The 24,307-nt window shown below is 39.9% G+C and overlaps 2 protein-coding genes and 1 long non-coding RNA gene across 7 annotated transcripts in view; 2 read left to right on the forward strand and 1 right to left on the reverse strand.

Moving 5' to 3' along the window:
- Positions 1 to 8,014, forward strand: part of LOC131706670 (interleukin-12 receptor subunit beta-2-like) — a 75,622-nt gene extending 67,608 nt beyond the window's left edge. For all 5 annotated transcript variants that reach the window (XM_059008222.1, XM_059008224.1, XM_059008223.1 and 2 more), the window contains 4 exons: positions 1,254 to 1,400; positions 2,011 to 2,101; positions 2,345 to 2,435; positions 6,678 to 8,014. In XM_059008222.1, coding sequence (XP_058864205.1) covers positions 1,254 to 1,400; positions 2,011 to 2,101; positions 2,345 to 2,435; positions 6,678 to 7,007 — 659 coding nt within the window. In that variant the 3' untranslated portion in view covers positions 7,008 to 8,014. The remainder of the gene's footprint in view (positions 1 to 1,253; positions 1,401 to 2,010; positions 2,102 to 2,344; positions 2,436 to 6,677) is intronic.
- Positions 8,015 to 8,479: 465 nt separating this feature from the next.
- LOC117402170 (large ribosomal subunit protein mL64-like) lies at positions 8,480 to 15,728 on the reverse strand. The gene is made up of 2 exons (XM_034909836.2): positions 14,939 to 15,728; positions 8,480 to 9,060 (listed from the first exon to the last, which is right to left on the reverse strand). Exons 1-2 carry the CDS (start codon positions 15,334 to 15,336, stop codon positions 8,769 to 8,771), a joined length of 690 nt encoding a protein of 229 aa, XP_034765727.2. The 5' UTR covers positions 15,337 to 15,728; the 3' UTR covers positions 8,480 to 8,768.
- Positions 15,729 to 17,675: 1,947 nt separating this feature from the next.
- On the forward strand, positions 17,676 to 24,300 carry LOC131706719 (uncharacterized). Its single transcript, XR_009310758.1, has 3 exons — positions 17,676 to 19,132; positions 22,872 to 23,151; positions 23,392 to 24,300. It is a non-coding gene; the product is annotated as an uncharacterized LOC131706719 (long non-coding RNA).
- Positions 24,301 to 24,307: the final 7 nt, after the last annotated feature.

Consider the following 24,307-nt stretch of genomic DNA (forward strand, 5'->3'; position numbering starts at 1 on the left):
AAAGGATATTGCTGCTCTAGAAAGAGTGCAAAGAAGAGCAACCAGAATTATCCCAGGTTTAAAAGGCATGTCGTATGCAGACAGGCTAAAAGAATTGAATCTATTCAGTCTTGAACAAAGAAGACTACGCGGCGATCTGATTCAAACATTCAAAATCCTAAAAGGTATAGACAATGTCAACCCGGGGGACTTATTTGACTTGAAAAAAGAAAAAAGGAGATTAGATAAAGGGGCATTCAGAACAGAAAATAGGAGGCACTTTTTTACACAGAGAATTGTGAGGGTCTGGAACCAACTCCCCAGTAATGTTGTTGAAGCTGACACCCTGGGATCCTTCAAGAAGCTGCTTGATGAGATTCTGGGATCAATAAGCTACTAACAACCAAACGAGCAAGATGGGCTGAATAGCCTCCTCTCGTTTGTAAACTTTCTTATGTTCTTATAGCTCTGGTGGATTCGCTTCTTATGTTCTTATTTATTTCCAGTCACTAATAGCCTTTGCTATAGACCTTGCATTAGGATTGCTGAATTGTTACAGCGTGAGCACTATGACAATTTGAAATGCATCCTAGTAGTCCCAAAACAGCACTAAATTACAGAACAGGGGCACTAATTCTACACAGTTTAACATAAGCTGAACTATCATTCCCGTGCGTAACATACAAAATGCAGAGGCACTGTGTTGCATTTATGGATGAACTGAAAAAACATAAACTTACCTTTATCATAATATGGACAAATAATGATAATAAACACTTTTTACAACATAAAATGTACTGTTTTGGTTTCGTTGTGGTAAAAATAAGGAATTTATAATAAGGGGGTAATGGCAATTGAACCATATTCAAGTTACAGTAAATCAGTTTTTTAAACCTGAAAGAAAACTTAAGCATTTCTAAACTACTGACCTGGCATTTTTTTTGCAGATTGTGTAAGGCTTACTTTTCTTTCTGGACTCTCTTCTGGGATGGCATTATTACACACAGTAGAAATCCATGTGCTTGGAGTTCATTGTTTGTTGTTTTCTTTCCCGCTGATGTGACTTAACCACGTAAATCATGTTATTTGTGGATCCAAACACTTCCATAATAGCTGTGAATAGACATACATTTTGATGAAGGGCACCCACGGCAACTGCACCATGACTGCTGATCATTACAAACCATATATATATATATGTGTATATGTAATCTCTCTCTCCTCTCTCTCTCTCTCTCTCTCTCTTTCTCTCTCTCTCTCTCTCTATCTCTCAGAGTCCAATGTGAGCGCTGATTGGTGCTGGGCGGTTCTTTCGGATTTGCAGCCTGGTCAGGAGTACCAGGTTTGGGTCAGCGCTGAGACTGATGCGATGGAGGGGAATCGATCTACGATTAGATTCTCAACTACCACACCCGACAGCGGTACTGGTACCACACGCACACACACACACACAGGGGATGCACACATAGCACCACTTGCAATGAGACATAGCCACTCCTCTGAGTGCAGAGTGTCAGTGTGATTAACATGCCAAAGAAGATGGATCCGTAACTATGAAACACTCTATAGGGCTACATTTAGAAATACTAAAACAAATTAATGCAAAACAAGACAGGGACCACACACCAACCAGAAAAGACAGGGCTAGTGGTGAACCATCCCAGAATGAGGGACCGGTCCTGATAGTGTATCTCATCCATAACTATAAAAACACTGGTTTACTACAAAATATTTGTCATTTAATTTTAGTTTTTTTTTTTTTTTGTTTGCTGTTCTCAATGAGTTTGTAGTAATATTCTACCATGCCTGCCTGGTACTTTAGGTCCTGTCCCTGATATGGGGTTTGGTCAGCGTTTGCCCTGATTACAGTTTGACGTGGCCTTGATCTACAAGCTGCTGGAACGTCTCTCGAATGATCCATTCAGTCATTAATATGTAATGCAGGTAGAGGCTGAATGTAGACAGCCTGTAATAAAGTGCACTGTTATACTGACATTTGAACATCACTGTGTGTGTTTCTTTCTTTCTAAGGGAATCATTTGAATTTTGGAATAATCATACTCTGTGTTGTGGGGTCTCTGGTCATCCTAATCACAATAGCGGCACTGCTGTGTAACAACAGGTAAGCAAGAATGAACACTTACAGAGCAGGGGTGAGTGTGAACAAACGCTTTGATGAGAAGCCTTTATACTAACGCATGAAAACACTGAAGAAAACCTCTCGCCAAAAACCTTGGTTGGCATTCATTCCTGAGTTGCCTTTAGTGCTGCCATGTGTCTTATGATTTTGTGGATAAACCTTTTAATGAGTCTCTCTCCTATCCTATCCCCCTCTCTCTTCCTTCCCTTTCTCCGTCTCTCACAGGTGCAGCCAGACAGCACGCTTGTTAATTCCTCTCTGGTGCTATCAGAAAGTGCCGGACCCTGTCAACAGCCGTCTGAACTTCACTGAGGTGGTAAGCAGTGCCAGAGTTTTCTTTCCTGTGAGGTGAGGGGTGCAGAGCTAGGTTCGGACTGCAGGTTCGTACTACACGCACAGGCTAAAACACAGACACGCACTCACTCATACACACTCTCGCACACACACACACACACACTCGCACATACACAGACACACACTCGCACACACACACACTCGCACACACACACACACACACTCGCACACACACACACACACACACACACTCGCACACACACACACACACTCGCACATACACAGACACACACGCATGCAGGCACACAGACACTCTCACACTCACACTTACACACAGGCACTCACAAACACACTCACACATACACCATTGCTGGTGGGCCTGTTTCTGTGAGCAAAGTTATTTTAAAATTGGAGTTTTAAAGAACGGTTCTAGTTTACATTTTATAACATGAATTTACTGAATTTACAGCGCGTAATTGGGCTGGTCAAGAGTAGGCTACTCAATTTTGTTATTTTAGCCTCCGTGCTGCTCGTCTCAATCGCTAGGTAAACAGTGCTGACATAAACCGCAATGATAGCCTGTTGGCTCACGCATTTAAAAATGCCAATAATGTATTTTTGTATTGGCTTCTCCAGGTCAGCGGTAGTAATGCGTGGATAGTGAACTTTGTCTTTTGCCTCCTTTTCTGTATCTTTTCATTCTCCGCAAAAATACATGATTGGCATTTTTAAATGATTGGTCAGTAACAAGGCTAACCTTCATGGGGTTTCTATGTGGGTCAATTTACACGTGAAATGGTGATGCGTGTGCATGTTTGGGAGAATTACTCGGGTAAATCAGGTTTGTGGCCGAAAAAAACGGCCAAAGAGAGGGTAAATCTCATTTACTCGTGTAAATGACGAAACACACAGGAAAACCACACCCAGTTTCACATGGAAACACGCATTTCACGTGTAAATGTTAATGAGCGTGTTTATCCTTATCTATAAATATTGCAAGGGAGCAGGTCAGTTGTTACCGTGGATTCCAAGACGCTCAACTGCCCTCCACGTTAATAAATATAGTTTGTGAACTGGATATCATAAGCCAGCTCGATTGCACAAAACAGTGCAACAACATCCAACGAGTTGTTGATGCCCTCTCAGAACTGACCAAATAAAATTGCAAATGAACATATTGATTGTGTTTTATTTGTTTGCATCATTAATATTTAACACAGCAGTAAATCCAACACAACATAAAAAAAGGAGAGCATCTCTGACAGCACGAGCCTCCTCAAATTGAAAAACAGTTTGGTCAAGAGCAGTAAAGCACATTATTAATCAAGCAGGCACAGGGAATTTTGCTTTATTACAGCAGCTTAGATTCACTCGTGTACCAGTTCTCTGCGCATGGAAACCACATTTTCACAAAATGTCACTAGTAAACTTCAAAAACAGCATGAGTACTTTACGCATAGTTAATTTACATATCAACCCCAGGTCTTTCCCATTCATTTGCATGACGTCAGGTGAAAAGCCCGGTTTACTCGAGTAAAATGTCTCTAGTTAAAAAAAAAAACTTGCATGGAAACCCCATGATTGCGGGTTATGTCAGCTAACATCTAGAAAACAGAAAGTACTGATTAGAGGAGAAACCTCAAAATGGAGTGAGGTAACCAGTGGTGTACCACAGGGATCAGTGTTAGGTCCTCTGCTATTCCTAATCTACATTAATGATTTAGATTCTGGTATAGTAAGCAAACTCGTTAAATTTGCAGATGACACAAAAATAGGAGGAGTGGCAAACACTGTTGCAGCAGCAAAGGTCATTCAAAATGATCTAGACAGCATTCAGAACTGGGCAGACACATGGTAAATGAAATTTAATTGAGAAAAGTGTAAAGTATTGCATGCAGGCAATAAAAATGTGCATTATAAATATCATATGGGAGATAGAGAAATTGAAGAAGGGAACTATGAAAAAGACCTAGGAGTTTATGTTGACTCAGAAATGTCTTCAACTAGACAATGTGGGGAAGCTGTAAAAAAGGCCAACAAGATGCTCGGATATATTGTGAGGAGTGTTGAATTTAAATCAAGGGAAGTAATGTTAAAACTCTACAATGCATTAGTAAGACCTCACCTAGAATATCGTGTTCAGTTCTGGTGACCTCGTTACAAAAAGGATATTGCTGCTCTAGAAAGAGTGCAAAGAAGAGCAACCAGAATTATCCCGGGTTTGAAAGGCATGTCGTATGCAGACAAGCTAAAAGAATTGAATCTATTCAGTCTTGAATGAAGAAGACTACGCGGCGATCTGATTCAAACATTCAAAATCCTAAAAGGTATAGACAATGTCGACCCAGGGGACTTCTTTGACCTGAAAAAAGAAACAAGGACCAGGGGTTACAAATAGAGATTAGATAAAGGGGCATTCAGAACAGAAAATAGGAGGCACTTTTTTTACACAGAGAATTGTGAGGGTATGGAACCAACTCCCCAGTAATGTTGTTGAAGCTGACACCCTGGGATCCTTCAAGAAGCTGCTTGATATTCTGGGATCAATAAGCTACTAAGAACCAAATGAGCAAGATGGGCTGAATGGCCTCCTCTCGTTTGTAAACTTTCTTATGTTCTTATAGCTCTGGTGGATTCGCTTTGTGCCTCCAACCCAACAAAAGCAGTATGTTAATGCAGCACAACAGAACGCCTTATGTGTTACTTTACAAGCTGCTGTGTTGAGTGCACGTGAGCGCAATACATGGAAATCCCCTAGTAAATAATACATTTTAGACACGCCAAAACTATATATGATGGAGAGTTTAGACCTTTTTAACTTGGAGATATTCTCCATGTATGCATTTTCTTCCTGGTTTTGTAGCTGAGTTTTTAAGGTCTCAAATGTTGGGTTTGCAATGGTATCTATAAACTATGCTGCCGCTTCCTTTCCATAATTATGTAACCTTTCCACGGACCACCAGTGGTCTGCGGACCACAGATTGAGAACCACTGGTTTAGAGTTTACACATTTAAATGTTTTCCAAATGCTGAGGTCAGCCGCAGTGTTTATACAGCAGGCTGTGTGCTTAAAACAATCTGAGTTAGCTGAAGACAGGTTTAAACACTTAGAATATGTCTTTCAGCAGTTCTAGAAAAGAACCATGTAATACCTATGGTCCTCAGCAGAGAGCAGCACTTTCCCATTGGACCTGCAATACCTTCTGTTAGCAGGTAGCAGCACTCCCCATGATAGCTGCAGTACTCACCTTGCTGTTTAAAGCAAATAATCTATCTTTCATTATGTAGTTAACTGTTTTATTTAAAAAAAAAATTCTAATACATTTTTTCTCTTAAACAAATAGCTTGAAGTTGAAAAAATTCTAGACGAGAAGTCATTTAGAAAAGTCAACAAGTTTGAAAAGATCAAGATTCTGTTAATGACAAAAATATATTTAAAAAAAAATGTATCCCTGTTGGGCATGATTTTTTAATTACATTTTCAGATATTTTTAAAAGTTTGTGTGCACTCTATGGGTTCGAGAAGTTGCCCAGCAGGAACTTTGAAAACCATATCTATGCATTGTAAAGTATAGCAGAGATAGGAAACTTAACATGTTACAATTATAAAATACAGGTAGTGGACCAAAAAATGGAAACACCAATGTAAAGTCTTAATAGGGCATTGGGCCACTATGGTATCCTGCTCTGTGGAGTTCTTGGCAGACCGTTTTTGATGAAACTGGCTGCTCACGTCCCAGGTGGAAATTTGCAGTCAATTGATCTGCAGTTGCTCGCCTGTTTTGCCTTGCACTTTGAATTAATGCACAGATATCACGATCCTGGAGTATGCGCTTCCGCCCACTGTTGCCCTTTGCTGATGATGTCTTTCCCTCGGAGTTCCATGCCGACATCACCTTAGACACGGTTGCTCGTGAAACATCAGCAAGTTGAGCTGTCTTGGTCACTGAAGCTCCTGCCAAACGCGCCCCAACAATCACCCCTCTTTCAAAGTCACTGAGGTCTCCTCTTGCAGCCATGCTAGCCATAATTATAGGCAACCAGGCCTGTCCAGCATTTTTATACGTGACCCTAAGCATGCTGGGATGTTATTTGCTTAATTAACGCATGAGCCACACCTGTGTGGAAGCCCTTGATTTCAATATACTTGGTGTCCCTCATTTACCCAGGTGTTTCCATTTTTTTGTCCACTACCTGTATATATGGATGAAAAGTTAGAAATTAAACACATCCTTCAATCCACTTCCTTCCCCATCTCCCCCAGACGCACCAGAATGATGATCAGTTCCATCTCTCCCCGGCCCCCTCCCTCTCAGTGGGCAGCTTGCTGCTGTGTGACCTGGAGCTGCTGGACAGGGTGAAGCCAGAGCTAGAGACTGAAGGAGAGAGGCAGGAGAGTGGGGAGGAGAGGGAGAGGGACTACAGCACCATGAAGGATTCTGAAGGCGGGGGGAGCAGCCTGGGCACAGAGCGAGAGAGGCAAGACCCAGAGAGCAGAAGCCACAAGCAGGAAGAGCAGGACTGGGAGAGCAGGAAGCCCTTTATATCGGACTACGAGAAACACTTCATGCCATCGCCAGAGGACATCATGTAGAGAGCAGCGTGACACATGCAACTTTACACAATGTTACATGAAGTTACAGAACTTAACCAGTGTTCCACTCCTGGTCCTTTAAAAGTACACTGTGGCCTTGGAGTGAGTCCAATGAAGAATAACCAGACTAATCCCAGGGTTTAAAGGAATGAACTGCCATACAGCATAGGTTTGCGTCCTGGCTGTGCTAAATTACCAGTTTTCGCTGGGAATTCCGAAGGGAGCGTCACATTGGCTTTGGCACTCCCATGGATTAGGGAGGCAAAACTATCAGGGACTTTCTGGCTCGCTGACATCCACATTCAAGTGCCTGGGTGAAGAGGAAGCTAGCTTGACGCCCCTAGCTGTACCTTCGGATTTCCTGAGCTCTGTGGGGAATTGCTGCAGTGATGAGAAAACATGATTGTACATTCCAAATTTGGGATAAAATCGGGGGTAAAATAATTGGGCAAACTACATTTTGAAAAGTAATTCGCTATTAAGTTTATTTAGCCTAGAACAATGAAGAATTGGGGGGAGAGACTTCAAAATCATTAAAAGGAGTTGACAAAGTTAACCCTATAGGACTAGAGGCCACAAAGCTGGGAATTTCGAATCACTGGGATCTTTTAAGATCTGACCTGACAGTCAAAGTATGTATGGGCTAGAGAAAATCTAATTGAGATGAATTGGATGAGCACCGATAGGCTGAAAGTCCTGCTCTTGTTCCCTTTAGTATGTTGAAGTTTAAAAATCATTGTGTATTTTTAATACATTTTGTATTAAAAATAACATATTTTCCAATATTTCGTTTCTAATGATTTAAACTAAATGCTTTTCGAACCTGTAAGGTTTTTAGCTGGGATGCCTCACATTTTCTATCTGCAATCATGTGTGTGTGTGTGTGTGTATGTATATATATATATATATATAAATTGTTGCAATCTTGTACACAGAGACATGTATATTTTTATATTTTTCTTTTTTTTAAAATAATTGTTATTGAATAAAAGTCAATAGAGCTGAAATATTATTTCTGGTTCAATGTTTACAACATCCTTCCACAGTTCAGCCTTCTGTATGCCACACAGCCGTGTTGTTTTTCCAGTTTGTTTACATGATCATGGGTGATTTTACCTTCAGGCATACCAGTTGTGTACTGGTCAGAGCTGGTGGGGTTGCTGTTTTTTTAAACTGATTATGCTGGCTTAAGATATTTAATTATGGTTATTAAAAAACATGTTATACTATATGCAAGACCTAATAATATGGAATATGCATTATGTTTATTATACTTCAAAACACGTTTTATCGTACATTTGACATTTACGTTACACCAGTATTTTACACAAATTGTACCACTCGTTAGTAGCTTGCTTCATTTTTACAAGGCAACACTAGACCAAAACATTTTCATATTAACAATGACTCACTTTCCAGTAGACAGAAAAAATAAGAGATTAAACTGATAAATAAGTGAGAAGGATAAGACAAAAGAGTAAAAATAACTTTATTATGAATATTAGTTTAAAGAAAGCAAAGGACATTAAACAAGTTTTATTGCCCTCTCCTCTTAAATCACATACAATGAAGTGGATGTCAAAATGTTTTTCAAGCGCTGCTCTGCTGAATGTGCAATGCAGTCCCTCCAGCTCCATGGGCAGATCCAAATGTATACTTCAGGTAGGGCACAATTCATCAAGAACACAGAACAGCAGCAATAGAAACCGCAAATCCTAAATGTGGTGTTATTGAAGCCCCATGTTTGGTGTGTGCCTTTGTTCATGTGGCTGGTCCTTGTGCTGGTGTCTCGCTCCTCGATTCCTCCTCTTTCTTCCTCCTCTTCAGCAGCTTCCTCTTCTTCTTCTCCTCCTTCTCTATCTCCTTCACCATCTCCTGGAACTTGGGGCTGCGAGGGTCAAGCGCGTAACCGAACCTCTCTCTTGCCTCTGCCAGCAGCCTCTCCCTGCGAACCTTCTCCTCGCGCTGCTTCTGCTTCAGCTCCCTTGCCTCCCGACGCCACTCTGCCACCATCATGGGCATCTTGGCCATGTTGGCAGCAATCAGCTTCTCTCTGAATGGAAGGGACACAAGGTAAGAAACACTGTTGTTATAAAGACTACCAGATAATCGGAGAATGTACAATACAAGCGAAGTGATACTCTACAAGAAGCCAGAGCAGATACCCTCAAGTGGACTTACTGGCTAGACTCTGACCTTGAGTGGGTGAAAATCAGCCTGTATCTTACACATCAACCTTTACTATATTTAATATAGTTAAGAATAATTAAACAGTATAGCTAAATCTTAGTGTAATGTAATTTTCTTCTTATAAAAAACTGGTACAAAGAAATATCATACAACTGTATCACATCAATACCAGGGTCATATATTATGTACAATAATATTGTAAAGACTTCAAGAGTTTCACAAGAGGGTGCCACTGTCCCACTGAAGGGAGATTGATGTGAATGGTAGGTACTGATTAGAATTTAGTGAATTCAAATACTCATTAGAAAAGGGATCGGAGATTTCCTTTAACCTGATTGGTCAGTATGAGGTCTGGAAAGGACCATGAATGTTATCGTACAAACTGTTTAATCTCTGTTCTAAATCAATCCCCCGGAAAATACGGAAATTCAGAATTCATGTATTTTACCTTGATGAAAGGAAATCTCTGTTCTAGTACACACCCTCTGAATTTTGACTGTCAGTGTAGACAAGAGTCTGTTTACTCACTGTCCTACATGTCCAATCTATTTAAACTGAGTACAGTAAATAGTTAAACAAATGAATAAATAAGCAAAGTGTTTGCTGTCAGTGGCAATACAGTAACCACAATAGCAGCTAGTCTCCAGTTTGAATGATGCAGTCTGAATAGCAAACAGAACCCTCAAGAGGGCTTTACCGCCCTTCAGCTCTGGCATTTAATGGCACCAGGCAGGCATTACCAGAAGGTAAAGCCCTCTTTGGGTTCCATTGCTAATTTAGAGTTAGAAGACTTACGTACAGAAGTGAACTTTTACCAAAACATATTCAACACGAAAAGCTCCAACCAACAAAATAAGCAAAGAAGCAACAAATAGATTTTGGAATGGAGGCAGACTTTGATTTTCTCTAGCCCATAAAAAAATCTAACTGTGTATATTTTCATATGGCACTCAACCGAACAACTTAGGTGCTACTGTTCTTTGGCATTTTATACAGATAAATGCTGTTTGCTTCTCAGTTTTTTTTGTATCACATTTACATGGAATGTTCTCCTTTCAAAAGACTAGAGTGAACTTACACCTCTGCTATTCCCAATCTATATTATGATTCAGATTCTGGTACAGTAAGCAAACTTGTTAAATTTGCAGACGACACAAAAATAGGAGGAGTGGCAAACACTGTTGCAGCAGCAAAGGTCATTCAAAATGATCTGGACAACATTCAGAACTGGGCAGACACATGGCAAATTAAATTTAAGAGAGAAAATATGGGAAATATGGGAAATACTGAAATTGAAGAAGGCATCTATGAAACAGACCTAGGAGTTTATGTTGACTCAGAAATGTCTTCATCTAGACTATGTGGGGAAGCTATAAAAAAGATCAACAAGATGCTCGGGTACATTGTGAGAAGTGTTGAATTTAAATCAAGGGAAGTAATGTTAAAACTTTACAATGCATTAGTAAGACCTCACCTAGAATATTGTGTTCAGTTCTGGTCACCTCGTTACAAAAGGATATTGCTGCTCTAGAAAGAGTGCAAAGAAGAGCAACCAGAATTATCCCGGGTTTAAAAGGCATGTCGTATGCAGACAGGCTGAAAGATTTGAATCTATTCAGTCTTGAACAAAGAAGACTACGCGGTGATCTGATTCAAGCATTCAAAATCCTAAAAGGTATAGACAATGTCAACCCAGGGGACTTTTTTGACCTGAAAAAAGAAACAAGGACCAGGGGTCACAAATGGAGATTAGATAAGGGGCATTCAGAACAGAAAATAGGAGGCACTTTTTTACACAGATAATTGTGAGGGTCTGGAACCAACTCCCCAGTAATGTTGTTGAAGCTGACACCCTGGGATCCTTCAAGAAGCTGCTTGATGAGATTCTGGGATCAATAAGCTACTAACAACCAAACGAGCAAGATGGGCTGAATGGCCTCCTCTCGTTTGTAAACTTTCTTATGTTCTTATAACTTGTTTTATGCTATAGCAATTTAAATGCCTGTGTTTTTTTCACAGTAAAATACTTCAATGTAAAATGTTTAACATTAATAACCTTAGCCAACAACAATACCATACCAGATAAATTTTATTTTTAGAGCGTCAACCATGTGCTAACATCCCAAGGAGCTTTACAAAACAAAACAAACAGCAAGTCAAAAGAGATCGAAACCACTTGCTAATGAAGGCCAAATCAATAAGTTTTGAGCTTAGATTTTAAAAATACTGACAGACTCAGCATTACGTATACAATTTGGAAGTGAGTTCCAAAGTTTAAGAGCTCGAACACTAAGTCCTTGACCTAGGGTTAACCGAATTCTTGGAATAACCAAGAGGCATTCATTTGACGAAATCCGGTGTGGCGCTATTTAGAGGTACATGTTAAAGTGGTACGCAGCACACTCACGCATGCCTAAACTTCAATTAAGAAAGCAGAAAACTGCCATTTAAATCTGGGACGTTATGTTGTTTTCCACATATTTTTTAATTGCATTTATATTGATCTTTTTTTTTATGTAATTTATTGTATTTTTCCACCATTAAGAAAACAGTATGCAATACACTGGGTCTTGTACATTTTTTTACTTGTGCAACTTTGCGTTACTTCTTATTTTGTCTTGTTCGTCGTGAATAGTTTTTTCCTTTAAGGAGAAACTGGTTGTCTGTTTCCAGTTTAAGTTTACAAAATATTATGTATAATTAACGGTAAATGTACCTCTTTGATAATAGCAAAACACCCATCAGATCGCAATTGACTGCACATATACCAAAATTTGACAGCAGCTTTCTAACATTACACCAGTTTTTGGGGAATAAGTAAGGCAGATAGGCAGGGCCACTCATAAGTGGGAAGCAGCGTTTTGAAACCAATTAGTGTGAGTAAATATTCTTGCTGCCGCATTTTGTATTCGCTGCAACCAATGTGTTTGTATGTGCGTCCCAGTATGTACAGTGCCTATATTATTATTATTATTATTATTTATTTCTTAGCAGACGCCCTTATCCAGGGCGACTTACAATCGTAAGCAAATAAATTAAGTGTTACAATACAAGTAATACAATAAGAGCAAGAAATACAATAACTTTTGTTCAAGCAAAGTATAAGTGTGACAAACCAAAATTCAATAATACAGCAGATAATAGTGATAGTTATATCAGGATATGATTAAATAGTGATAGTTACATCAGGATGTGATTAAATACAAAGTACTACAGGTTAAACACTTGGCAGATTACAGTATTCTGAAGTACAGGATTAAATGCAGTAAAATAGGGGGCAGATAAGAGCAAAATAATGCACATTTAGAAAGTCTACACCCCCTTTCAGGCCTTATAGCCTGGAATTAAAATGCATTAAAATAGTTTTTTTTTCATTTATTTGCACATCCTACCCCACAACTTCCAAGTGAAAAAATATTCTAGAAATCTGTGGAAAATGAATTAAAAATAAAAACTGAAATAGCTTGGTTGGATAAGTGTTCATCCCCCCTTGTAATAGCAATCCTAAATTAGCTCAGGTGTAACCAATCGCCTTCAAAATCACACACCAAGTTAAGTGGCCTCCACCTGTGCTAAATTGTAGTGATTCACATGATTTCAGGATAAATTCAGCAGTTCCTGTAGGTTCCCTCTGCTGTGTAGTGCATTTCAAAGCAAAGACTCAACAATGAGCACCAAGGCGCTTTCAAAAGAACTCCGGGACAAAGTTGTTGAAAGGCACATATCAGGGGATGGGTATAAAAAAATATCAAAGGCCTTGAATATCCCTTGGAGCACGGTTAAGATGATTATTAAGAAGTGGAAGGTGTATGACACCACCAAGACCCTGCCTAGATCAGGCCATCTCTCCAGACTGGATGACCGAGCAAGAAGGAAACTGATCAGAGGCTACCAAGAGGCCAATGGCAACTTAGGAAGAGCTACAGGTTTTTATGGCCAAGACGAAACTAAAATGGAACTTTTTGGCCTAAATGCAAAGCGTTAGGTTTGGCGCAAACCCAACACAGTACATCACCCAAAGAACACCATCCCTACTGTGAAGCATGGTGGTGGCAGCATCATGTTATGGGGATGTTTCTCATCGGCAGGGACTGGGGCACTTGTCAGGATAGAAGGGAAAATGAATGGAGCAAAGTACAGGGAAGTCCTTGAGGAAAACCTGCAAGAAAGCTGAAACTGGGACGGAAGTTCACCTTTCAGCATGACAACGACCCAAAGCACACAGCCATAGCTACACTGGAGCGGCTAAGGAACAAAAAGGTAAATGTCCTTGATTCTAAGGAATACGGTAACCATTTTAGTGGTCTTATCCATAATCAATAAAACAACAGCGCTCTCTTGTAAAGGAAGAGAGAAAACGTGGAGAAACAAAAGGTCCTCCCTAGATGACAGAATTAAAGTTATTAAACTTGTAAAGACAGTAAGTGCCAGAAAAAACTGCTGAAATTCGGCACTAGAGACGCAGATACAGCATTTTGAAACGGAAAGAACTAGGGCTTGAAGTTTTAGGTTTTTATTTTTGTTCATGTGACTGTTTTGAACCGATTCAATATCTTAATTAAACTTAATTACTAAACAAAGTTGCTTCTTTTTACCTTGATGTTCTGATTGACTTAATGATTGTGTTTCAACTTCTTCATTATTCGAACACAAGAGGAAGCAATGCCATTAATCACTTCCCCCAGATGCTACTTTAACTTACGTTTCGTTCTCGCACTTGCCTGGGAATTAGGCAGCTTCCAATGTGTCAGTTTCGTTTTGTGTTGTTCTTTCCTGCTAACTTGACAGAATGTTCTCATAATTAGGATGTAGTGGCTTAAGACTTAGTCAAACTGAAAACTAAACACAGAAACATTCAAGCCACACTTATAAGAGTATGAAAACACTGTGCGCAGTAATCGGTTTAAGGATGTAATGAATCAACACGTATCTGAAGGCAGACACAGGCATTGAAATTTGCAAAGAATTTAAAACACTGTGCGTGACCTGAGACAGGCAAGCATTCATTACTTTCACAAAATAATTTATTTTGTAAATGCATTATCTAAATGAATGTTATTGAATTACATACTTCATTTTGTTCATATTACATCTTCTGGCTTTTACAGTGTATGTAAGACATACATAATTACAGGAAAGCATGTCAGAGACTAATAGAACATTCATAAGGTACGGGCCCTCTAAGAGGCCACTATTAGACTGTCCCTTGAGTGGTCTCTTTAACGCAGGTTTGACTAATACATACTGGTGCACACATACACAAACATGTTTTTGTTCAAATACATTTTAATAGTAAGCAGCAGATGTCTGTTCTCAATAACTTAAACATGGAATCGTCCTTTGACTGTGTTACAAGAAGCTATTAGTGAGATTTATTTCATTCTTATTAAATATTACGTTTTTAATTATTTTTTAAAATGTATGAAAGTGTATTTCAACGCTCGTTTTATTCAAGTGCAGTTCTAAATCCCTCGGGGTAAAGAATTTCATTGCTTGAAACGGGGAAACTATCTATACAAGTTAAGCGTCTGATTGCGATATAAGTGTCTGATAGCTTGACCTGCATTTCAAAACTGTCTGATAGCGAGACCGCAGTGAGAGACACGGTATTCAATGTTGTAAGAATGTACAGTACCGAGAGACACGGAATTCAATGTTGTAAGAATGTACAGTACAGTACCGAGACACGCGGTACGTTTGGTGACCTGGCTACACACAACACCACAGAGCTCGAGTCTCACCTTGCTTGTCGTTTCTTAGCCAGCTCCCTCTCCTTCACCGCGATGTTCTTCTGCGTCTCCTGCAGGCTCGGGTACCACCCCCGCTCCTCCGCCACCATCTCGCTGAGCTGCTCGGGACTTGGCCACAAACGGGTCGGGTCGACGCCAGAGGCCGAACCGAGTCTTCCGTATAGCTTTCGTTCAAACTTGTCAGTCTTCTGCCATTCTGGGGTGCGCTCGCTGTTCCAGTCAGGAATGTACGCATCCTTTATGTTCAGTCGGAGCGGTCTGGAGTTGTAGTTGGCTACCTGGATCAGGTTACAACACGTAGACACGGGGAGCGGTGCATATAAGGGCCAAATCCCCTTCAACAAGCACCACATCTGAGATGCCCTCCTGTTTAGCACGGAGGCTGCCATCGTTGGGAGATCATGTGACTGTCTCTTTACGGGGTCCTTGGGAGAGCTTTCTAGGCTACTAGCGCACTGCCTATTATGTGAGAATTTTGTTTGGTCGCAGAATAAAGTTTACTCATTTTTATTAAAACGTATTAAAATAATAGTTTACTGGACGTATGAGGCCTCAAATGCGCATTAAACAAGCGTGCACAACGTGCAGATGTCCTGTAGTCTTGAAAATGTTTTAAAATCGTATTTCATTAAAATATCACATATCCATTCGAAATGACAATATGTATTTTTTAAAGCAATTAGGCGATGCCATTTACTTTTATACCAGAAAAAATAATAAAACTAGAATAAATATTGTAACGACCCGTACAGACGGAACTCTGTGGCCGCGGCATTATTATGCATCGGGCTAGTTAACAGCAGCACCAGCGTGCACAGAGCGCAAGACGTAGACGTTTACAAAGAAAAGCGCCTGTCAGGCAGCCCCGCCTCACAGGCAGATAACAACAAAAGAGCGCGACTTACTGATGTCACACATCTAAGCCCGCCCTTCCACTCCCCAGGTACGCTATTTCTTCTCTGTAAAGGAGTTTGAAAGCCCGTCGGATAAGAACATAAGAAAGTTTACAAACGAGAGAAAGCCATTCAGCCCATTCATCTCGTTTGGTTGTTAGTAGCTTATTGATCCCAGAATCTCATCAAGCAGCTTCTTGGGATCCCGGGTGTCAGCTTCAACAACATTACTGGGGAGTTGTTCCAGACTCCCACAATTCTCTCCTCCTATTTTCTGTTCTGAATGCCCCTTATCTAATCTCCATTTGTGACCCATGGTCCTTGTTTCTTTTTTCAGGTAGAAAAAGTCCCCTGGGTCGACATTGTCAGTACCTTTTAAAATTTTGAATGCTTGAATCAGATCGCTGCGTAATCTTCTTTGTGCAAGACTGAATAGATTCAGTTATTTTAGCCTGTATACGACATGCCTTTTAAACCAGGAATAATTCTGGTTGCTCTTCTTTGCACTCTTTCTACAGCAGCAATATCCTTTTTGTAGCGAGGTGACCAGAATTGGACACAATATTCTAGATGAGGTCTTACTAATGCATTGTAAAGTTTTACCATTACTTCCCTTGATTTAAATTCAACACTTTTAACTATGTATTCGAGCATTCTGTTTTTTTTATAGGTTCTCCACATTGTCTAGATGAAGACATTCCTGAGTCAACATAAACTAGATCTTTTTCATAGATTCCTTCTTAAATTTCAGTATCTCCCATATGATATTTATAATGCACATTTGTATTATTGCACATAATACACTTTTCTCTATTAAATGTCATTTGCCATGTGTCTGCCCACTTCTGAATGCTGTCTAGATCATTTTGAATGACCTTTGCTGATGCAACTGTGTTTGCCACGCCTCCTATTTTTGTGTCGTTTGCGAATTTAACAAGTTTGCTTACTATACCAGAATCTAAGTTATTTAATTTAGATTAGGAATAGCAGAGGACCAAATACTGATCCCTGTGGTACTCCACTGGTTACCTCACTCCATTTTGAGGTTTCTCCTCTAATCAGTACTTTCTGTTTTCTATATGTTAACCACTCCCTAATCCATGTGCGTGCATTTCCTTGAATCCCTACTGCGATAGTTTGAAGTTGGATAGTTTAAAAGTTATGAACGGTAAGTAGGGGTGCTCAGGATGCAGCAGCAGGACTGGTAGGTGACATAATCACACCCGAAGACATAAGGCCGATATACGCTCATTGCAAAGGAGCCGGCTCTTTTGTACGGCAGTATCGGCGCTATGCTTTAGTGCGAGAGGTCCCGGGTTCACTCCTGCCCTCCGCATGTGTGATGCGCCTGCCTGCGGGAACTGAGGTTCACTACAATATTTAAAGTTAGATTTTTATTTGTTTTGGTATTTTTAAACGAGCATATTTAAAGTTAGATTTGTATTTGTTTTTCTATAATAACCTCTAGCACTGTCTGTATATTAAATTAAACCAATATTGTTAAACTATTGGTTCACTGTTCACTGTTTTTATAGTTACAGGGTTAAGGCTAAGCAAATTGCATATACAGTTAAGTTAATTGCATAACAGTCGGTTCTGCTGTTGATTCTCATACCGCTACAAAATACTGAGCATAACCCTTCACAACGAAGTTTGAACATTGACTTCAGCAATCAGATCATTGCAGTATATACCGGTAAGTTACAGTCAGTGCAGTCTGTAGCTGCCTGGAAGGCAGGTGTCAGTGAAGTGCAGTCCATAGCTGCCTGGAATGTACTTAATTGTATTGTGCAAATTCAGGATATGCCGGTATACTTTCCTATTCATTAATTATGTGATATTCATACTGTAAATTGCCTGATAAACATATGTTGTTTCAGAGCCTATGAACGGATCGCTACTGGATACAGTCTAGAAAATTCACTGAAGAAAGAGTTCAATCCAAATGTATAAAGAACAGTTTACCTGCTTAACAACACATCAGAGGAAGATTTGATTCATGAACATTTGCAAACTCGTAGCTGCAATGGGGAAGGGTTCTTCTCAGCAAAACATGAGTCTAAAAGCTGTGTTTATTATCGATGTGAGAGATCAAACAAAGCAAAAGGAAAATCACATGGGGACCCATGCAAAACAAGAACTAATGGTTGCAAAGCCTATGTTAGTTTTACATTCATTCATGAAACATCTTTCAATGGATGTGTGGTGCGACTTCAAACTGTTCATAATGGTCATGCTCTAAAAGATCCTAGTCAGCAAAAAGTGATTCAAATTCATCCTGAACTATTCACGGTGATTGAAGCATATTTGGCACAAGATCTCAACTGATATACTGTAGGTGTTAGAGCAGCAGAGTGGGCAAAACAGTGAGGGTTTAATGATTTACGGGACCGCTGATACAGTGTCACACCCCGTGATGTTAAAGTAATTAAAGAACAATACGTATCCAGACAATACCTGGGTATTGATGATTCCTCTTGTGTGGATAAAATGGTAAAAACAGACCTTAAAAACTGTTATTTTATCAGCCACTAGCACAGTGCGTCACAGACTCTCATACTTGTCTTATCCACTGAATGACGCTTCAACAGTTACAGAAGCATGGAAGTGATTTTTTTAGATGCTCAATCGAAGGAGTCTCTGCATATTCATTTGGAAGTGATTTTTTAGATGCTCATACGAAGGAGTCTCTGCATATTCATTTGGAAGTGATTTTTTAGATGCTCATACGAAGGAGTCTCTGCATATTCATTTGGAAGTGATTTTTTAGATGCTCAATCGAAGGAGTCTCTTCATATTCATTTGGAAGTGATTTTTTAGATGCTCATACGAAGGAGTCTCTGCATATTCATTTGGAAGTGATTTTTTAGATGCTCATACGAAGGAGTCTCTGCATATTCATTTGGAAGTGATTTTTTAGATGCTCATACGAAGGAGTCTCTGCACATTCATTTGGAAGTGATTTTTTAGATGCTCATACGAAGGAGTCTCTGCATATTCATTTGGAAGTGATTTTTTAGATGCTCAATCGAAGGAGTCTTCATATTCATTTGGAAGTGATTTTTTAGATGCTCATACGAAGGAGTCTCTGCATATTCATTTGGAAGTGATTTTTTAGATGCTCATACGAAGGAGTCTCTGCACATTCATTTGCACTGTATGCCTTGCTGATTTCAAGTGAAGCAGGCCGTGGTGTTCCTGTTGCTTTTTTCATTTTAAGTGAAGAAAATACAGAAAATCTGGCATTGTGTCTCTGCAAAGTGAGAGATGCCCTAAATGGTTTCACACCCAGGTAAGTATTTCTTTATTGAAAATGTTTTAGCACTTAGTAAGTAACTTTTAATATAACCCTTGAATAGTTTATTAACTTAATTCCATTCTGTTAAATTTAAAAAGATGAAATGGGTATTTGCATGACTGCTTTACTGGTCCTTTGGCATTCTTTTTGTTTGAGTGGTATAAATTACATTGAACTGACTAGCAGTAGTAGCTGTGCTGACAGCTATCTAAACAACAGGGTTGTGGCAAAGTGCCCCCCCTGTGTATGTTATATGTTACGTGTTGTGTGTAAATGTTGGTGTATAGATTGGTACACGGGATATAAGCGGGTCTGTGTTTCACGTGTGTGTAAATTGTGTATTTGTATTTAGGCACGGGGATGGCACATCACATCACGTGCAAGTAAAAAGTAATAATATGTGAGCACGGGGAATTGCACTTTAATTAATTCACGTGCAGTTGTACCGAGATTCCAATTGAATGATTGACTAGCAATCGAGTCTTGGTACAACTGCATAAAAGCTGCATGTTTTCACTCACTGGTTGTTGGGTGTTCGGTGAGTGGAGAACGGGAGAGAGAGGAGAAAAGAAAGCAAAGTAAAGTAATTAGTGTTTTCACTCACCGTGTTTGTCCGTTTGTCTGTTCACTGTTTAGTCTGTTTTGTTTGTTTCTTTATTTTGGCGTATAGTGCCGTGTCCGGTGTTTTTGTGTTTAAAACCTTTTATTTTCTGTTCTGTTCTGTTAATTATTAAATGCTGAGCGCGATCACGCGCTCAGCTTAACCAAAACTCCAAGTCTCTGTGTGTTACTTCCTGGCTCTGGTCTGACACCACCCACTCCGGCCGTCTTTGTGACACGTGGTGTTAGAAGTGGGATCGACAGCGCCTCCAGGACTCAGGCCAGAGCCAGGAAGTAACACACAGAGACTTGGAGTTTTGGTTAAGCTGAGCGCGTGATCGCGCTCAGCATTTAATAATTAATAGAACAGAACAGAAAATAAAAGGTTTTAAACACAAAAACACGGGACACGGCACTATACGCCAAAATAAAGAGACAAACAAAACAGACTAAACAGTGAACAGACAAACGGACAAACATGGTGAGTGAAAACACTAATTACTTTACTTTGCTTTCTTTTCTCCTCTCTCTCCCGTTCTCCACTCACCGAACACCCAACAACCAGTGAGTGAAAACATGCAGCTTTTATGCAGTTGTACCAAGACTCGATTGCTAGTCAATCATTCAATTGGAATCTCGGTACAACTGCACGTGAATTAATTAAAGTGCAATTCCCCGTGCTCACATATTATTACTTTTTACTTGCACGTGATGTGATGTGCCATCCCCGTGCCTAATACAAATATACAATTTACACACACGTGAAACACAGACCTGCTTATATCCCGTGTACCAATGCTTATACACCAACATTTACACACAACACGTAACATATAACATACACAGGGGGGGGGGCACTTTGCCACAAGGGTATACATTATTTATAATGTATAAGTATAGTATGTGCTGTGGAATGTTTTTTATAGTATTCAATTATCGTCCACAAATTACCCAGTAATTACAATAATGTGTGTAAATGGCACTTTCTGTGACAATGAAACACCAACTAATACTAAGTAAAAACTACTTAAAAAGTTTGCTATGCCAGTGCTTAGTATTGGGCATATTTTAAAAGCTACATGTAAATAGGCTTTTCTAAAACAGATTCATATTACATTTCATGTACTGTAAATATATGCAGCGTATGAAACAAAGTATACTTCAGGATGCAGAATACTGACTCTATGTACTGATTGGCTGGGTGTCATTGCAGAATGAAGAATACTGACTCTATATACTGATTGGCTGGGTGTCATTGCAGGATGAAGAATACTGACTCTGTATACTGATTGGCTGGGTGTCATTGCAGGATGAAGAATACTGACTCTATATACTGATTGGCCTGGTGTCATTGCAGAATGCAGAATACTGACTCTACAGTGCCTTGCGAAAGTATTCGGCCCCCTTGAACTTTGCGACCTTTTGCCACATTTCAGGCTTCAAACATAAAGATATGAAACTGTAATTTTTTGTGAAGAATCAACAACAAGTGGGACACAATCATGAAGTGGAACGAAATTTATTGGATATTTCAAACTTTTTTAACAAATAAAAAACTGAAAAATTGGGCGTGCAAAATTATTCAGCCCCCTTAAGTTAATACTTTGTAGCACCACCTTTTGCTGCGATTACAGCTGTAAGTCGCTTGGGGTATGTCTCTATCAGTTTTGCACATCGAGAGACTGAAATTTTTGCCCATTCCTCCTTGCAAAACAGCTCGAGCTCAGTGAGGTTGGATGGAGAGCATTTGTGAACAGCAGTTTTCAGTTCTTTCCACGGATTCTCGATTGGATTCAGGTCTGGACTTTGACTTGGCCATTCTAACACCTGGATATGTTTATTTGTGAACCATTCCATTGTAGATTTTGCTTTATGTTTTGGATCATTGTCTTGTTGGAAGACAAATCTCCGTCCCAGTCTCAGGTCTTTTGCAGACTCCATCAGGTTTTCTTCCAGAATGGTCCTGTATTTGGCTCCATCCATCTTCCCATCAATTTTAACCATCTTCCCTGTCCCTGCTGAAGAAAAGCAGGCCCAAACCATGATGCTGCCACCACCATGTTTGACAGTGGGGATGGTGTGTTCAGGGTGATGAGCTGTGTTGCTTTTACGCCAAACATAACGTTTTGCATTGTTGCCAAAAAGTTCAATTTTGGTTTCATCTGACCAGAGCACCTTCTTCCACATGTTTGGTGTGTCTCCCAGGTGGCTTGTGGCAAACTGTAAACGACACTTTTTATGGATATCTTTAAGAAATGGCTTTCTTCTTGCCACTCTTCCATAAAGGCCAGATTTGTGCAGTATACGACTGATTGTTGTCCTATAGACAGAGTCTCCCACCTCAGCTGTAGATCTCTGCAGTTCATCCAGAGTGATCATGGGCCTCTTGGATGCATCTCTGATCAGTCTTCTCCTTGTATGAGCTGAAAGTTTAGAGGGACGGCCAGGTCTTGGTAGATTTGCAGTGGTCTGATACTCCTTCCATTTCAATATTATCGCTTGCACAGTGCTCCTTGGGATGTTTAAAGCTTGGGAAATCTTTTTGTATCCAAATCCGGCTTTAAACTTCTCCACAACAGTATCTCGGACCTGCCTGGTGTGTTCCTTGTTCTTCATGATGCTCTCTGCGCTTTAAACGGACCTCTGAGACTATCACAGTGCAGGTGCATTTATACAGAGACTTGATTACACACAGGTGGATTCTATTTATCATCATTAGTCATTTAGGTCAACATTGGATCATTCAGAGATCCTCACTGAACTTCTGGAGAGAGTTTGCTGCACTGAAAGTAAAGGGGCTGAATAATTTTGCACGCCCAATTTTTCAGTTTTTTATTTGTTAAAAAAGTTTGAAATATCCAATAAATTTCGTTCCACTTCATGATTGTGTCCCACTTGTTGTTGATTCTTCACAAAAAATTACAGTTTCATATCTTTATGTTTGAAGCCTGAAATGTGGCAAAAGGTCGCAAAGTTCAAGGGGGCCGAATACTTTCGCAAGGCACTGTATATACTGATTGGCTGGGTGTCATTGCAGGATGAAGAATACTGACTCTATATACTGATTGGCTGGGTGTCATTGCAGGATGAAGAATACTGACTCTATATACTGATTGGCTGGGTGTCATTGCAGGATGAAGAATACTGACTCTGTATACTGATTGGCTGGGTGCCATTGCAGGATGAAGAATACTGACTCTATATACTGATTGGCTGGGTGCCATTGCAGGATGAAGAATACTGACTCTATATACTGATTGGCTGGGTGCCACTGCAGGATGAAGAATACTGACTCTATATACCGATTGGCTGGGTGTCATTGCAGGATGAAGAATACTGACTCTATATACCGATTGGCTGGGTGTCATGGCTATGTTGGAATCATGGCCTTATATTCCATCCTTACGTGCTGGGTAACCACAATACTACTTCAAGTAGTCTACAAATAAAAGCAGTATTTTGTAAATATAAATACATTTTATAGATATTTTACTCTATTGAATTAATGTTTTATATACATGCCAATTAATTACAATGAATACTCTGTTTAGTCAAGATCAAGAGACATTTACATTACCATCTCTTTGACTATAATATCTCAAGCAAATGTTTTCAAACAACAACTTATCCACATTCTGACTGATTTCTTGCAGATGTGTGATGATCGACAAAGATCAAAAAGAAGTAAATGCAGCAAGGGATGTGTTTCCTGGTGTTCTCCTCCTTTGCTGGTTTCATGTACTACAGGTACACACAGGAATGTGTCATTAGATGGTTGGTCCGGTGGGATGGAGGAAACTTAAATGTCTCAGATAGAAATGAAGTGATCTGATCTATGATTAGATTAAAACAATGTAACACTGTAAGTAGTGTGACAGAAATATAATGAGTTTTGATTGTAAATCTCCCTCCCGACCTGTGAGGGCGCTAAGCAGCGAAAGTAGAGTTCTTTGGATGGGCTGGCCTGACAGTTCTTTCCCCGGGCAGGGAAGTCGGTCAGTCTGGAAGGCGATGAGACTCTGTTGCAGGAGCGTATTGACCCGGAAGAGAAACGACATAGCAGCTGCAGATAGTAGAGACAGCTGCAATCGTTTACCAAGGGGTCATGCGTGATAGCATAAAAGGGGACAGGGAATCACAATCTACTTCTTTGCTTGGTTTGAGAGACAAGGAACTGGAAGGACCGGAAGAAACCTCTAAAAATAAGATAAATAATTTGTGAGTGTTTTGTTTGTTTTGTCGCTGTTAGTAATTGCCTTTTTTTTTTTGTAAATCACTGGATGGCTAACACGTCTCCGGAGCTGTCGCCTTGGGCCAGCACTACCTGGAGCAACACTCCACCACAGTCACTGTTTAATTGTTATCACCCACCACGAGCACTACTGCATGCACCCGGACTGGTGACCATGTATTGTATTATTGTGGGGCGGATAACGTGTCTTTATTATTTGGACTACAATCCATTTATTATTGGTGTGTATTGCCAGAGGTTTATTATTGGTGTGTATTGCCAGAGGCTTATTATTGGTGTGTATTGCCGGAGGATTATTGTTTGGTCGCCAGACCGGG

This window comes from Acipenser ruthenus, chromosome 36 (assembly GCF_902713425.1).
Source record: "Acipenser ruthenus chromosome 36, fAciRut3.2 maternal haplotype, whole genome shotgun sequence".
Taxonomy (NCBI): Eukaryota; Metazoa; Chordata; class Actinopteri; order Acipenseriformes; family Acipenseridae; genus Acipenser; species Acipenser ruthenus.